Consider the following 16,033-nt stretch of genomic DNA (forward strand, 5'->3'; position numbering starts at 1 on the left):
GTGTGTGTACCCTCACCACTAAGTAACACCCACATCTATTAAAGGGAGGTAAAGGGATCCACGATGGGGAAGTCCATGCATAAAAGTCGCAGCCTCATAAAAAGGTAGGGGGCTACACAATGTGCACGTGGGGAGGTGGTTAGTCCATGTGACACAAAACCCGAAGCGTGAGGTTGTGGATTCAAATCCGGGGTGGTGGAGTTTCCATGCCGACTCGATTTTTGCACTGGCCAGGTTTAGCACGCCCTTTTGTGCTGGCCAGGTTTAGCACGACCTTCACTTCCCGGCCGTGGATCCCTTCACCCCCGTTAATAAATGCACGGTGTCAATTAGTGTCAAGGTGTGTGTACTAATACTGCGTGTCCACAATTTGTATACGTTATGTTTACAAGAGAGAAGGAGGGTCGTCATATAGAGCCACTACATTTGTACAGACTTATGTAGTGTGCTCGGTGCCGGGAGCTGAGCTGTGCGAATGCGAATGATGGGTTCTTCTGCTCTTCTCGTTTTGGCGTTTCGCCTCTTCATTTTTGCGCAGTCAGGTAATTTTGATGACCCTTCATCCTATATTTAGTTCAGGCGATGCCGGCATTAGTCGTCTTTGAATTTGTCATCACAGTCATGTATTAGTAGTATGCACAAGACGGTGCTACCGCCTGTCAAGCTACAATCACTGAGAATTTCCGGTTACACAGTGTGGAGATGTGGTTAAGTGAATAGATCACCAATTTGTCAACGTAAAGCCTTGCAAAGAAACTGGTTGCACATAGCAGACGGTGTGATCAACGTTACAAGCATTATATTTAGTGCCATCCGAGGTAAAATGGTGCACACTATGGTTTGTATGAGGTCTTAAGCAATGGGCAAACGAAACAAGCCCTCAAAAAAATTTCAACTACTTGTGCTGGTAGTTGGGGTGTGATTTTTGCAGCAGATTTTGTGCGCGCGCGCGAGAGAGAGAGAGAGAGAGAGAGAGAGAGAGAGAGAGAGAGAGAGAGAGAGAGAGAGAGAGAGAGAGAGAGAGAGAGAGAGAGAGAGAGAGAGAGAGAGAGAGAGAGAGAGAGAGAGAGAGAGAGAGAGAGAGAGAGAGAGTCACGTGCACTGGACAAGCTACTTCAATTCTAGGGTTCAATTTAGTTAGCTTAGGAATTGTTCTGGCAATTTTGTGAGTCTGTTCGCAGACCGTGCATGTCCAGACACTTAGAGTAGATGCATAGCCTCTGGTTGCACACAGCATGATCATCAGATTACAGTCAGAACCCATCAGGAGCATTTTTACAGCGCACAGACCTATTTTTCCTATTTTAGCCATTTTTCACTTATTATGATTAAGTGACTTTTGTTGGGAAACTGGGTAGGGCGATTTACCCAAGCCAGTATATAAAAAAAGCCAGCGCTAGTGTTTTCTGGCAGAAGAGGCAGCAGACCACAGTTTAAGCACACCTTCTCAGCAAGACGGCAAGAGGACCTAGCGTTTTCAAGCCGCCAACGTTTTTCACCAAGTGCAGGTCAGCCCAGCATTTTGCCACTTGCAGATCAGCCTGGCGTTTGCAGATACCATAGCGTTTTTGCAGCAGAATCAGCCCTAGCGTTTTTGGACCAGCATTTCAGCCTAGCATTTTGCAGATTTCCGGCGTCACAACCATTTTCTGCATCAACGTTTTCAGTTTTAAGCAGTTAGTTTCCGTACCGCAGCCCCCCAAGCCTCGCAGATCTCACCATCCCGCAGCAGATCCTCGCCGCATGGTCAAATTGTTGGAATTAGGCTTGCAGAGAAACGCACACAGCTTGGAGAAGACGAGCGAAGCTCAAGGCACACAATAGAGAGTGTGTTACTTAGTATACAATGGAAAGATAGATAGCCCTAGAGTGATGGGCGTAAATATAATGCTCGGGGGAAAAAACCTCCTAAAGAGGGAAAAAATACCCCGGCGGTCCTAGTGTGTTCACACACATCACTACCACATGTATATGGTAACAAATCCCCCTTGGAGTGATGCGGTAAACGAGAGCTGGCACATGAGTAAAGGGAAGTGCCATGCCCTAAGGACATGATCAGTCCACAAAGGGGAGTAAGCCCAAAGCTTTGCGAAAAGCTTCAAGCTTCTCATGAGACAATGCCTTTGTGAAAAGATCTGCAAGGTTGTCCTGTGTTGGCACATAAGTCAAGTTGATCTCTCCTGCTGAGAGCCTCTCCCTGACATAGTGATAATGCACCTCAATATGCTTTGTGCGAGCATGAAAAACTGGGTTCCTCGCAACTGCTAATGCGCTCTGACTGTCAGTGTAGATAGTGTTGGTAGTGTCCTGTCAAACACCCAAATCAGCCATAAAGCGTAGGAACCATACACACTCAACCGTAGCTGTGAAGATTGCGCTGTACTCGGCCTCACAACTCGAAGTGGCCACAGTAGGTTGCTTCTTGCTCAACCATGATATACACGAACTGCCAAGCATGAAACAAAAACCACTTGTGAACACTCGCGTGTCAAAACAACCAGCCCAATCTGAGTCCGAAAAAGCATGTAAGTCTGGCGGCAATGATCCCCCCTTGGGATAAAACAAGCCAAGATGTAACGTGCCACTAAGGTAGCGGAAAATCCTATTGACAGCCTGCCAATGCTTAGACCCTGGGCTATGCATAAATCTGCTGACCTATGAGACTGCAAACTGAATATCTGGCCTCGTGTTGCATACATAAATGAGGCAGCCAACAACAGTTTGGTAAAGAGTGACATCAGCAGGATCGCAAGCATCATGTAGACTCAACTTCAAACTTGTTTCCATCGAAGTGGCAATAGGTTTGCAATCCTCAAGTCCAAACTTACATAGCAATGTTTGTATGTACCTTTTCTGACACAAGGCAATACCACCATCACACTGCTTAAACTGTATACCCAAGTAATGATGCAACAGCCCCAAATCTTTCATCTTGAAAGTAGCATTCAAATCAGCCTTAAATTCAGCAATATGTCTCTCATTTGGTCCAGTGATCAGCAAATCATCGACATAAAGAACCACAATGAGAAGTACATCACCCTCACGCTTTACATACAATGTGCTTTCTGTTGGATTGTTACGAAAGCCTCGTTCAACCAAATGAGTGTCAGCTTTCTCATACCAAGCACGAGGAGATTGCTTCAACCCATACAAAGCCTTCTTACATCTGCACACTTTGTCCTCTTGTTCTTTTATGACAAAACTGCGAGGCTGTGTTACATAAACTTCTTCAAATATGTCACCATTCAAGAAAGCAGTAACAATGTCTGATTGATGTACATCCCAATCAAAATGAGCTGCCAATGCACATAGAAACGCACAGTAGACATACGACAAGTGGGAGCAAAAGTCTCTTCATAATCTATGGCTTTTTGCTGTGCATAACCCTTTGCAACAAGTCGAGCCTTATGGCGATCGATCTCACCATCCAGATTGCGTTTCAACTTGTAAACCCACTCCGTACCAATGGCCTTTTTGCCAGGAGGCAAATCACAAAGTCCATGTGTCATTTTCTATAAGTGCATCATATTCTGATTGCATGGCAGCCATTCAATTTTCTGAATTCTGTGCTTCATCAAAAGACAGAGGCTCCTCAACATCATGTAAGCTAGACACAGCCAAAGCATAACAATCTGATGCATAAGATGCATGGCGAGAGCATGAACGAGTACGACTAGACAAAGGTGCATCCAATTTACTGTCACGCAAAGTGTGGACCAACCATTTTGGCATACCTCTAGCCTACTCATTTTTAGCCCTTTCCTCATCAAGTACATCATGTACATCTGCATCAGTAATAGGCTAATCTATACCGTTTTCAGAAACCCCCATAGGCTGTACATTTTCCTTATTGGAAATTACATTTGTATTTCCACCACTGAAAAGAGGCAACAAAGTGTCATAAATGTCCTGTGAGCTTACATTACTGTCTCTAGTACATGACAGCAAGGGCTGAACAGAATCTTCCGCAAACACTACATCCCGTGAAACCAGAATACGCTTTGTTTGTGGATGATATAACCTGTAACCTTTACTTTCAGCACTATAACCAACAAAAATACATTTGACAGCCTTATCATCCAATTTTCTGCGCTGTGTTTGTGGCACCAAAGCAATATGCCAAACAACCAAAAATACGCATGTGCTCAATAGAAGGCTTTTTGTCATGCCCTTCTTCATATGGAGTAATAGGCTGCAAAGCTTTCGTAGGACACCTGTTAAGTACATAACTGGCACACATGATGGCCTCAAGCCAAAAAGAATGCGGCAGAGCTTGACTTTTGACCATACATCGTGCCATTTCCGTCAGTGACCTGTTTTTCCTCTCAGCAACACCATTTTGCTGAGGTGTATAAGGCACTGTACATTGGTGTTTTATCCCACGACTAGCTAGAAATGCATTAAATTCATGAGACATATACTCCCCTCCTCAATTGGAACGGAGGGTGTCCATAGTACATTTCGAGACATTTTCAGCCATAGCCAGAAATTGTTTGAAGCACATAAAAACTTCGGACTTCGCTTTAAGCGGAAATACCCATGCATGCCTGGAGTAATCATCAATGAAAGTCACGAAGTAAAGGTAATTGCCCAAGGACGGAGTTTGCATGGGCCCACAAACATCACTATGCACAAGCTGCAACTTGCATGTGGCCCGAACTGAACCATCCTTTGGAAACTTAGAACGCTGCATCTTACCCAAAATACAGCCTTCACAAACATGTTTGACAGGTGCTTCAAGAGGCGGCAAAGAAGCAACCTTATCAGATTTATGCAAACGCAGCAAACTGACAAAATTCAGATGACCAAAACGTGCATGCCAAAGTTTTGCATCTGAAATAGCCCTTGAATCTGCAACAGCATTTGCAAAATTTTGTCCACACTTGTCATACAAAGTGAGCTTATACAGCCCACGGCACAAAAGGCCAGATGCAACAATTTCATCACCAAAACTGAGATCATGAACTGTACATCTGTCATCCACAACTTTGACTACAAGTCCAAGTCTAGCAAGTGCGGATACAGATAAGAGACTTCTTGATCCCAGGTACATAAAGTGCATCAACAAGTGTGAAGGAACTGCCATTTGCAGCAGTAAGCACAATCTTTCCAACTCCCTGAACCGGATAAGAGGCATTGTTGGCACAAGTGGCTGAATTCCCATGAGGGACAGACTCGAGAGAGGTAAACATTTCACGATGTGAGGTAATGTGGTTTGTAGCACCACTGTCGAAATACCACACATGTGAATCTGCAGCAACTGACAAGCATGCATCATGGACAGCAGGATTGTAAGTGCAGTCTGTGCTAAAATCCCATTCTGCATCAACATCAGCAACACAGTCTCCTTTCACAGAAGACTCAACAATGGCTGCATTTGTAGTGGAACAAGCATTTGCAGTGGAACCACCCTCTTTCTTCTTAGCCTCTTTGGCTTTCAACTTAGGACACGACTTGATCAAGTGATCATTAGCTTTACAATAATGGCAACGCATCTTCTTTTTGCCCTTATCACGAGAATTTCCAGACGAATTGCTGCCAGCAGAAGCATTAGGAACAGAAGTTTTGCCACTCACAGCAGGACCATAAGAAGTGGCCGCATTACTGTTACCACCCTTTCTTTGAGAAGCAATAAAATCCTGTTCAACTGCATGCTGTCTAGTCTTGTTTTTTTTTGTAAAGTGACTCTTGCAACAGCAATGTGCACAATGCATCAAACTTGACAACTTCAGGATTTCCTTGGATCATAAGTCTCTAAGTACTAGCAAAAGTCTAGTAAGAGTCTGGAAAGGCATCAAGAACAGTCTGCACAAGGGAACCATCTGAAATGACTTCACCTGCAGAAATAAGTTGCTCATTGATATCCTTGACACCAGCAAGGAAAGTGTCCATATCATCTTCTTCATGCATAATCTTCGACTCCAGCTCTTTACGTAGCAAAGCATTTTTAGCCTCATTGCGACTTGCATAAAGACCTGCTAGAATATTTCAAGCCTGTTTTGCTGATTTTGCTGAGCGGATGTGAGGAACAATTGTGCGCTTCACAGACAACGCAATCAATGCATGAGCCTGCGCATCCTTTACATCCCAATGAGCTTGTTCTACCATAGGCAAAACAACTCTAATAGTAGCAATCCTTGCAGCAAGACCTGCAACATCCTCAACATCGCCTACATCCTCAGAACAAGGACGTACATCAATGTCTTGCAGAATGTTCCAGACGCCCTTTGACACAAGAACATGTTGCATCATATAAGCCCACATAGGGTAGTTGTCCTCATCCAACCCGTCCTCGGCAGCAAACATCTTGAACACATCTGTGTTGTTGTCAGCCATGGTAAATGCTGCACATGATGTGAAAACTGTCCGAAAAATAGGAGAAATGGAGCGGGAACAACACGTGCTATATAGCACAAACCGTAGAAGACTATGAGGCACCTGTTATGCAGAAAACGGCACTGACAGAAATTTTGCACAAAATGACGAAATAGCCTGTGCAATACTGCTTGTAGTGGAAACGGAGGCCGAAATGAGCCCGAATCAAAAATCTGAGCAGACTAAGCTGTTAGAGTTTTCCCGAAATTTTTGTCGACCTGCGAACGCTTGCCAAAGCTCACTGAAATCGGAGAAAGTGAGTAGGCGTGTGCTGGAGCAGCTGGCGACTAAGCCCGGGAGGACGCAACCTGCTCTGATACCAATCGTTGGAATTACGGTTGCAGGGAAACGCACGCAGCTTGGAGAAGACGAAGGAAGCTCAAGGCACACAATAGAGAGTGTGTTACTTAGTATGCAATGGAAAGATAGATAGCCCTAGAGTGATGGGCGTATATATAATGCTCGGGGGAAAAAACCTCCTAAAGAGGGAAAAAATACCCCGACGGTCCTAGTGTTTTCACACACATCACTACCACATGTATATGGTAACACAGATCAGCAAGAGTTTGCAGATTCAGCCCGCTATTCGCAGATTTCAGCATTTGCGTTTTCAGCGCGTCGTGTCTCATCGTCGTCATCGCCGTTTTCACCAACATAAGAGTCAGAATTCAGCAGATACAAGATTTGCAGATTTCAGCCCTTAGCGTTTTCAGATTCTAGCCCGTCTCGTCAACGCCGTCGACATCGTCGGCAAGTCCATTGCGTTGCAGAGATTTGTGCAATCCATAGTAGATTGGTCTCGCTATAGAGATCAGGGCCGTTGGAGGAGGGTTTGACAACTTTTTTGCTCTCAGTCTTAGCACCTTCATGCACAGTGTTTACCCACTTTGTTTGTGATCATTTTCACTCTCTCACTAAAGGAACGGAAGGCTCTCCCTTCCGTAGTAAAAGGAACCCTTGAGCACAGTTCGGAGCACTCATCTTCAGCAAAGTTCAACATTCATTTTCGCTGCACCTTACACACACACACACACACACACACACACACACACACAGAGAGAGAGAGAGAGAGAGAGAGAGAGAGAGAGAGAGAGAGAGAGAGAGAGAGAGAGAGAGAGAGAGAGAGAGAGAGAGAGAGAGAGAGAGAGAGGCCTTTATTAACGTCTTCTAGAGGCCGAACCTATGAGACAGAACATTGTACATGTGTGTATCTCGAAAAAAGAATCAAAATAAACTTCTTTGAAATTAATCAAACTTACATGGAGATGTGTGTTCTTTTGTATGAGGGATGAGGGGGGTGGAGCTAACTCTAATGGATGTGGAACTATACGTAGAGGGAGTACAACCATGATATGCAAAGGACTCGCTAGCTCCATCCAATACCAAACCGGGGGTGTTGTATGGCATGCATACTTGGGTAGAAAGTGAAGAGTCTCTGCAGCATAGCGGCAATGTCTGAGAAGGCCCTCTCTCTCTCTCTCTCTCGACCTTCACTCACAGTATCATTCTCTTCTCTCTCTCTTTTTCTATTGCACATCTCTCTCATTAAGTAAAAGGAAGGAACCTTGTGTACGCACTGAGCACTCATCCTGAGCTACCGCTGTAACAGACTTGGACACTCCAAGTCAAGAATCAACCGCGACAGCACCAAATAACCACTTCAAAACAATTCACAGATCACAATAGATTTGCACTGGCCTGGCGGAGTTCCGTGCCTAGAGATATTGGCCCCAAAGACTGGCGCCCCTTTCGGTATTTCTTTTTATATTAATCAATCATCAAAGTACAAAAGAGCGGTTAGGGTTTCACTCTCAGACTCTGCGTCCAGATGCCTTGAGAAGTGAGGCCCTCACCACTAATTTAAAGGTTACAAGGGATGCCCAAAAGCAGAGCCCCAAAAGCTTCAAATCAAAAGTAATTGCTCTCTCTCTCTCACAGAGAGTCAAAACATGAAAGCAAAAGCATTCTCTCTCTCTTTCTCATTTAAGTAGAGAAAAAGCGAAATTTGCGTCGCTCATCATTTTCCTTTTTAAAAAAAATAAAAAATTTCAGCCTCCGCGATTTCCGGAAATTAGGGTTTTTGGCAAAAATTAGGGTTTGCAAGAATTTTAGGATTTCTGGCAGAAATTAGGGTTTTTGCTGTCCGCCACGTCATCACTTTGTGACATACCCCCCTCTTGAAAGCATTGTAATCGACCGCGATTACGCCTGCAAAACCGACAAAAGCCATAAACCGTCTTAGCAGACACTGACTGTTAGTACCTACGTACTAGAAACACACATCTAGCACATGTACAAAATCGACAGTCACATCACACGACATCACAGGACATCACCAGACATCACAGGACATCACATGACATTCAACATGCAATAGGGGTTAGTCAATCCCAGAAGTCTGTTCGGCTCGTTGTGTCATGGCCTCATCTGTGGGGTAGGTCAGACTGCCAGAGTGAATGGCAAAGCCCCGCTTCGCATGACTCATCAACTCCTGAACAGAAGCTGACATCTGTTCCAAGCAGTGATTTCGGATCTCTGTAGGTAGACCCAAGGTAAACCGCTCAATCTGTTCTCTGAACGAGATCTTCTTGAATGAAGAGGTGGGTAGAAAAGAGCTCCAGAATCTTTCACCATAAGAATTCACTGTATCGCTCTTGGTCATCCGGAGATGGTTCCAAGCAGCTCGTACATCTCGTTCATATTCTTGAGTCAACCAAGAAGAAATAAAAAGCCTCTTGAATTTCAGCCATGTAACTGGCACAGTCTTGCTTAATAGAAGCGTGGACCACCAAGTACGAGCATTCCCCTTAAAGTAAGAGGCAGCTCTCCGAATCTTGGAGTGCTCTGAATAGCGTCCTCCCGCGAAAGCGATGTCAAACTGCTGTATAAAAGACAAAGCCTTTGAAGCATCTGAGTATCCTGAAAAGTATCAAACTTGATCGAGTGGCCACCTTCCTTAAACTCTCGGACTTTCTTGCTTTTATCTTCGAGAAAGTCATACTGGTTGGCTTTGTAAAAATTCTTCTTGTTCGCATAAAACTTTCCGTCATCGGAATCTGAGCTGTCTGTAGACGAGTCCTCAGTAGAACTGTCGGTCTCTTGGCGAGATTTAGCCTTCTTTGCCTTTCTCTTGCCCTTTCCAAAGCGTTGCTTCTTGCTTTGCTTTTTACCTTTTCTGTCTTCTTCGCTCGAATCCGAGGAGCTAGAAGAACTGTCAGAAGAAGAAGAAGAAGAACTGGGTAGGTCTTCAAACTTGACACGCTTCTTCCGTTTCTTTGCCTTGTCAAATGTCAACCGATGACCCAAATATCCCGGGAAGTCAGTGCCTTTCTTCTGCTTTTTGCCGTGCTTTTTGGCTTTCTTTTGCGTGTCAAAAAGCTGAGCAATCCGTGCATCAACCACGTTCTCCAGTTCCTTTTCCGTATATTTCTTGGAGGCAGAAGGTTTCTTGAGAGCGGGTTTCGGGAGTGGTGTTGTGGTTCTCTGCCACTCCATCTGTACCTCTTCCAAAGAGGTCTGGTTCATATATTTTGCCATCTTCGGATCCTTGGCAAAATTGAGCATCATCTTTGTTGCATCGCCGATCAACTGGCGACGCTCTATCTCTCGCCGCTCCGCCTAAGTAGGCCAAGGCGGGCCATACTCTCTGCCTGAATCTTCGTTGTGATCCCAACCCGCATCTCCAGATGCAGAAGGAGTCGACTGATCATTGCCTGAAGCCATAGGTGCCGCGGAAAAAATTTTGGGGATCGGATTTCCCGTAGAAGAGAAATCAGCCGTGCTCTAATACCATTGTAACAGACTTGGACACTCCAAGTCAAGAATCAACCGTGACAGCACCAAATAACCGCTTCAAAACAATTCACAGATCACAATAGATTTGCACTGGCCCGGCGGAGTTCCGTGCCTAGAGATATTGGCCCCAAAGACTGGCGCCCCTTTCGGTATTTCTTTTTATATTAATCAATCATCAAAGTACAAAAGAGCGGTTAGGGTTTCACTCTCAGACTCTGAGTCCAGATGCTCTGAGAAGTGAGGCCCTCACCACTAATTTAAAGGTTACAAGGGATGCCCAAAAGCAGAGCCCCAAAAGCTTCAAATAAAAAACAATTGCTCTCTCTCTCTCATAGAGAGTCAAAACATGAAAGCAAAAGCATTCTCTCTCTCTTTCTCATTTAAGTAGAGAAAAAGCGAAATTTGCGTCGCTCATCATTTTCCAATTTTCCATTTATTTTTTTATTTTTTTATTTTTATTTTTTTAAAATTTCAGCCTCCGCGATTTCTGGAAATTAGGGTTTCTGGCAATAATTAGGGTTTGCAGGAATTTTAGTTATTTCTGTTTCTGGATTCAGCGGCGGCATGTCTTGCTCAACAAAAACGGCAGAAATTAGGGTTTTTGCTGTCCGCCACGTCATCACTTTGTGACATATCCCTGAAGCTCAAAGAGACATCAGTGACTTTAGTATCAAAATCGAGGCATCTGTTGACAAAGGAGCGGAGTAACTCCCCTCTTGTGCATCCCACTGCACCAGATCTTCGGCCAAGCTGAGTTTCTGGGTTCCGTTTGGAGTAGACTATGCTAAACCAAAACATCGAGGTAAAGTTTCACAATCCAAGGAGTATCTGCTAGGTCCTCCTCCTCCATCCACTTCGCATCAAATGCAGGAAAGTTCTTGAACTTAACCAAGAACCGCCTTCGGACTTTACCTTTCTTCGTATCATTATGTGCCAAAATCTGTTCAGGAACAAGGATCTCCTCGTTTTCCTCCACTTTGGGTTGCTCATCAGGCTCCCCATCATCAGGCACATCACCCTTAACAGGTTTCAAGAGACTCACATGCAATGCATTGTGAATCCTCCAAGTATGTGGCAGTTTCAATCGGAAGGAGACATCATTTATCTTGTCAGTAATCTGGAAAGATCCGTAGTATCACATACTAAGCTTTGGAAAAAGCCTCTCCTTTCCCTTTTTGTTTCTTAGGCGTGCCTTCTCAAAAGTAAGAGCACCCAATCATCCTCCTTCAGTTTCCAGTCGCGACGATGGCGATCCGCTGCCTTTTTCTGTCGTTCTTGAGACTCCTGCAAAGTCTCGCGAACCTTGGCAAAAGCCGTATCCAAATCTCGCGAATATTCATCCGCTTCAAATTTCTAATCTTTCGTGCTCAGGAAGGATGGAACCTTCGCAGCAGTTTCAACAATCTCACATGGCGTCTTCCCCGTCGAAGAGTGTATCGTGTTATTGTAGGCAAATTCCACCAAAGGTAAGTTCTTTTCCCATTGAGTCTTCTGATGCGAGATACAAGACTTCAATAAATCTAAAATCACTGAATTGGCAATCTCAGATTGCCCGTCAGTCTGCAAGTGGAACGATGACGAGAACTGCAACCGCGTGCCAATGTTCTCCCAAATTGCCTTCCAAAACAAACTCATAAATCTGGGGTCTCTGTCGGAGACAATCGTCTCAGGCGTGCCATGTAATCGGAAAATCATCGTGATCATTCTGTATTCTCGGGAGATAAAAAAAAATGAAATCCATTTCAATATTTTCCTAGGGGCGGGTGGGTATGGGTAAAGGCTGTAACAATCCCTGTGCCTTATGCCTGTCAAACTTGACCTGGCATACCAAGCAACTGCGCACAAACTCTTCCACATCCTTCTTCAGTCTCCGCCAAAAGAAATCTCTCTCTACCCCTTTCATGGTGGTAGCAATGCCGCAGTGACCCGTAAAAGGTGGACAGTGGCAATCAGTCATAACCTTTTCCCTCAACGGCTGTGTAACGCACAACATAGTCTTTTTCATCAAGTAGCCTTCCCGAAGGGAGTATCCAGCTACTGTCTCCCCATCCCGTATTCGTGTGAAAATATCTACAAAATCTGTATCTGTGGCACACTGATCGACCATATCCTCGAAGCTCCTATGATGTATCGCGGAAATAGCCAGAACCAACGGTTTTCGAGACAAAGCACCTGCCACCACATTCTTCTGTCGCTGCACATGGACAATCTGGAAGTGGAACTGTGACAAGATGTTCACCCACCGCATCTGCTTTTCCGAAAGCTGCTTCTGTGACAAGTAGTAGCGCAAACTCTGATGGTCTGTAAAGACAGTAAAATCCGCTCCGAGTAGGTAATGCCGCCACTGAGTAAGAGCGTGGATAACCGCCAAAAGCTCTTTCCCATAGATCTGTGCTGTCATCTCCGGCCTAGAGAACAAACGGCTCTCGTAAGCTATGACATGGCCTTCTTGCATCAAGACCGTACCCAGACTACGACCACAAGCATCACAAAATACTTCAAATGACTTTTGCAAGTCCGGCAAAGTCAAATCTGGTCCTGTAGTGAATTTCTCTTTCAATGTCTGAAAGGTAGTCACCTCTGTGGGTCCCCACGAAAAAGGTACTCCTTTCTGTGTGAAGGTATGCAAAGGGGAAGCAACCTCTGCAAACTTTCGTATGAACCGCCTGTAGTACGAACATAGTCCCAAGAAGCTTCTAACTTCATGGACATTCCTCAAATCGGGCCAATCACGGATAGTCTCTATCTTGGCCGGGTTCATTTGCACTCTTGCTGTTGACACAATGTGTCCCAAAAAATGTATCTCTGGTAGGAAAAATTCACTTTTCTTAGCATTAATCACTAATGTGTGATCTCGTAATGCCTAAAAGACTTGAAGCAGATGATCTCTGTGTTCTGCCTCATTCTTGGAGAAAACAATGATGTCGTCAAAGAAAGTGCCAACAAATAGCCTGTACTCTTGAAAAATCCTATCCATCATCCGGTTAAATGTCGCAGGAGCATTGGTTAAGCCAAAAGGCATCACCAAAAACTCAAATAACCCAAAAGTCGTCCGAAAAGCTGTCTTGTAGACATCTCCTGGCGCTATCCTGATCTGATGATATCCACTCTTCAAGTCAATCATGCTAAAGCACGAGGATCCCTGTAACCTGTCGAGTATATCATCGATCCTAGGAATCGGAAATCTGTTCTTGATGGTGATTTCGTTGAGAGTGCTATAATCGATGCACATTCTCCAAGATCCGTCTTTCTTCAAAACCAACAACACTGGAGAGCAATACGGTGAAGTACTAGGCTGGACAAGACCCTTTTCCAAGAGGTCTTTCACTGAGTTCATAATCTTTTCATTCTCTACTCGGCTCACACGATAAGGTGGCCGATTCGGTGGCGTGCTTCCAGATATCAGATCAATGGTATGATCTTCAGGCCCTCTCAAAAGCAATCGGCATGAGCGTGGAGAAAAAAATCTTGGCGTTCTTTTCTTCAGGTCAAAACATATTCAACTTTTATCCATCGTTCAGTTCTCCCAAAAGAATGAGTAAGAAAACTGAAGTTCATCAAGTACAATCTCTAAGCCCTTCATTTATCAAAGTCGCTTTCTCGGCCCGGTAGTCAACCACGGCGTAGTTCTTGTGGTACCAAGGGATCCCGAGTAGAAGTCACTCGCGTGCCCTGAACACCCCTGTCATTGCAAACGAAGTTTGCCAATGCTTGGTGTAATGGCAACATCCCATCCGGGTGCCAGTCGAACTACCTCCGCCTGTGGCGTCAGTCTGTCAGGCGTAGTTCCAAATCGAGCCGCCAATTCCAAGTGAAAAGAAGTTGGCCTTGGCTCCTTCAAAAGAGCTTCCTGATCCTTCACTTTGCCCCAAAAAAAGCGGCAAAGTTTGTACTTTCATTCATTTGATTCGGTGCAAGTCCCACGCCATGTGGTACCAGTTCTACTTTTCTATCTGCCTTTTTTTGCCACATTCCTCAGCTGCTCTCAAACTCTTAGGCCTGTCGTCGTCTTTATCATTCTGTTCTTTCTGTGCCTTTTTTAGGGCACTTCGCGGAGATATGTCCATGTTCCCCGCATCCAAAGCACTTCCCCTCTTTGATGAAGCGAGCTCTCTCCTCGGGAGTAAGCTTGGGTTGTGTATCCTTTTTCTCTGGCTTGCTCTTTTTCTTTCTACTTTCATTCCCAGAAGTCTGTTCGGCTCGTTGTGTCATGGCCTCATCTGTGGGGTAGGTCAGACTGCCAGAGTGAATGGCAAAGCCCCGCTTCGCATGACTCATCAACTCCTGAACAGAAGCTGACTTCTGTTCCAAGCAGTGATTTCGGATCTCTGTAGGTAGACCCAAGGTAAACCGCTCAATCTGTTCTCTGAACGAGATCTTCTTGAATGAAGAGGTGGGTAGAAAAGAGCTCCAGAATCTTTCACCATAAGAATTCACTGTATCGCTCTTGGTCATCCGGAGATGGTTCCAAGCAGCTCGTACATCTCGTTCATATTCTTGAGTCAACCAAGAAGAAATAAAAAGCCTCTTGAATTTCAGCCATGTAACTGGCACAGTCTTGCTTAATAGAAGCGTGGACCACCAAGTACGAGCATTCCCCTTAAAGTAAGAGGCAGCTCTCCGAATCTTGGAGTGCTCTGAATAGCGTCCTCCCGCGAAAGCGATGTCAAACTGCTGTATAAAAGACAAAGCCTTTGAAGCATCTGAGTATCCTGAAAAGTATCAAACTTGATCGAGTGGCCACCTTCCTTAAACTCTCGGACTTTCTTGCTTTTATCTTCGAGAAAGTCATACTGGTTGGCTTTGTAAAAATTCTTCTTGTTCGCATAAAACTTTCCGTCATCGGAATCTGAGCTGTCTGTAGACGAGTCCTCAGTAGAACTGTCGGTCTCTGGGCGAGATTTAGCCTTCTTTGCCTTTCTCTTGCCCTTTCCAAAGCGTTGCTTCTTGCTTTGCTTTTTACCTTTTCTGTCTTCTTCGCTCGAATCCGAGGAGCTAGAAGAACTGTCAGAAGAAGAAGAAGAAGAACTGGGTAGGTCTTCAAACTTGACACGCTTCTTCCGTTTCTTTGCCTTGTCAAATGTCAACCGATGACCCAAATATCCCGGGAAGTCAGTGCCTTTCTTCTGCTTTTTGCCGTGCTTTTTGGCTTTCTTTTGCGTGTCAAAAAGCTGAGCAATCCGTGCATCAACCACGTTCTCCAGTTCCTTCTCCGTATATTTCTTGGAGGCAGAAGGTTTCTTGAGAGCGGGTTTCGGGAGTGGTGTTGTGGTTCTCTGCCACTCCATCTGTACCTCTTCCAAAGAGGTCTGGTTCATATATTTTGCCATCTTCGGATCCTTGGCAAAATTGAGCATCATCTTTGTTGCATCGCCGATCAACTGGCGACGCTCTATCTCTCGCCGCTCCGCCTAAGTAGGCCAAGGCGGGCCATACTCTCTGCCTGAATCTTCGTTGTGATCCCAGCCCGCATCTCCAGATGTAGAGGGAGTTGACTGATCATTGCCTGAAGCCATAGGTGCCGCGGAAAAAAATTTCGGGGATCGGATTTCCCGTAGAAGAGAAATCGGCCGTGCTCTGATACCACTGTAACAGACTTGGACACTCCAAGTCAAGAATCAACCGGGACAGCACCAAATAACCACTTCAAAACAATTCACAGATCACAATAGATTTGCATTGGCTCGGCGGAGTTCCGTGCCTAGAGATATTGGCCCCAAAGACTGGCGCCCCTTTCGGTATTTCTTTTTATATTAATCAATCATCAAAGTACAAAAGAGCGGTTAGGGTTTCACTCTCAGACTCTACGTCCAGATGCCCTGAGAAGTGAGGCCCTCACCACTAAGTTAAAGGTTACAAGGGA

General features: G+C 45.0%; 1 protein-coding gene across 2 annotated transcripts in view; it reads left to right on the top strand.

The window, feature by feature from the left end:
* Positions 1–224: 224 nt before the first annotated feature.
* The window catches only part of LOC147463520 (Zn-dependent exopeptidases superfamily protein), a 61,008-nt gene continuing 45,199 nt past the window's right edge, over positions 225–16,033 (top strand). Inside the window, exons 1-2 of one of the 2 annotated variants that reach the window (XM_086489519.1) lie at positions 225–340; positions 435–542. In XM_086489519.1, the coding sequence (XP_086345645.1) occupies positions 476–542 (67 nt within the window). In that variant the 5' untranslated portion in view covers positions 225–340; positions 435–475. Of the gene's footprint in view, positions 341–368; positions 543–16,033 lie in introns of those variants that run through there. The other variant, XM_086489517.1, reaches the window with a different exon arrangement.

Source organism: Adiantum capillus-veneris, chromosome 2, assembly GCF_014529385.1.
Source record: "Adiantum capillus-veneris isolate H3 chromosome 2, ASM1452938v2, whole genome shotgun sequence".
Taxonomy (NCBI): Eukaryota; Viridiplantae; Streptophyta; class Polypodiopsida; order Polypodiales; family Pteridaceae; genus Adiantum; species Adiantum capillus-veneris.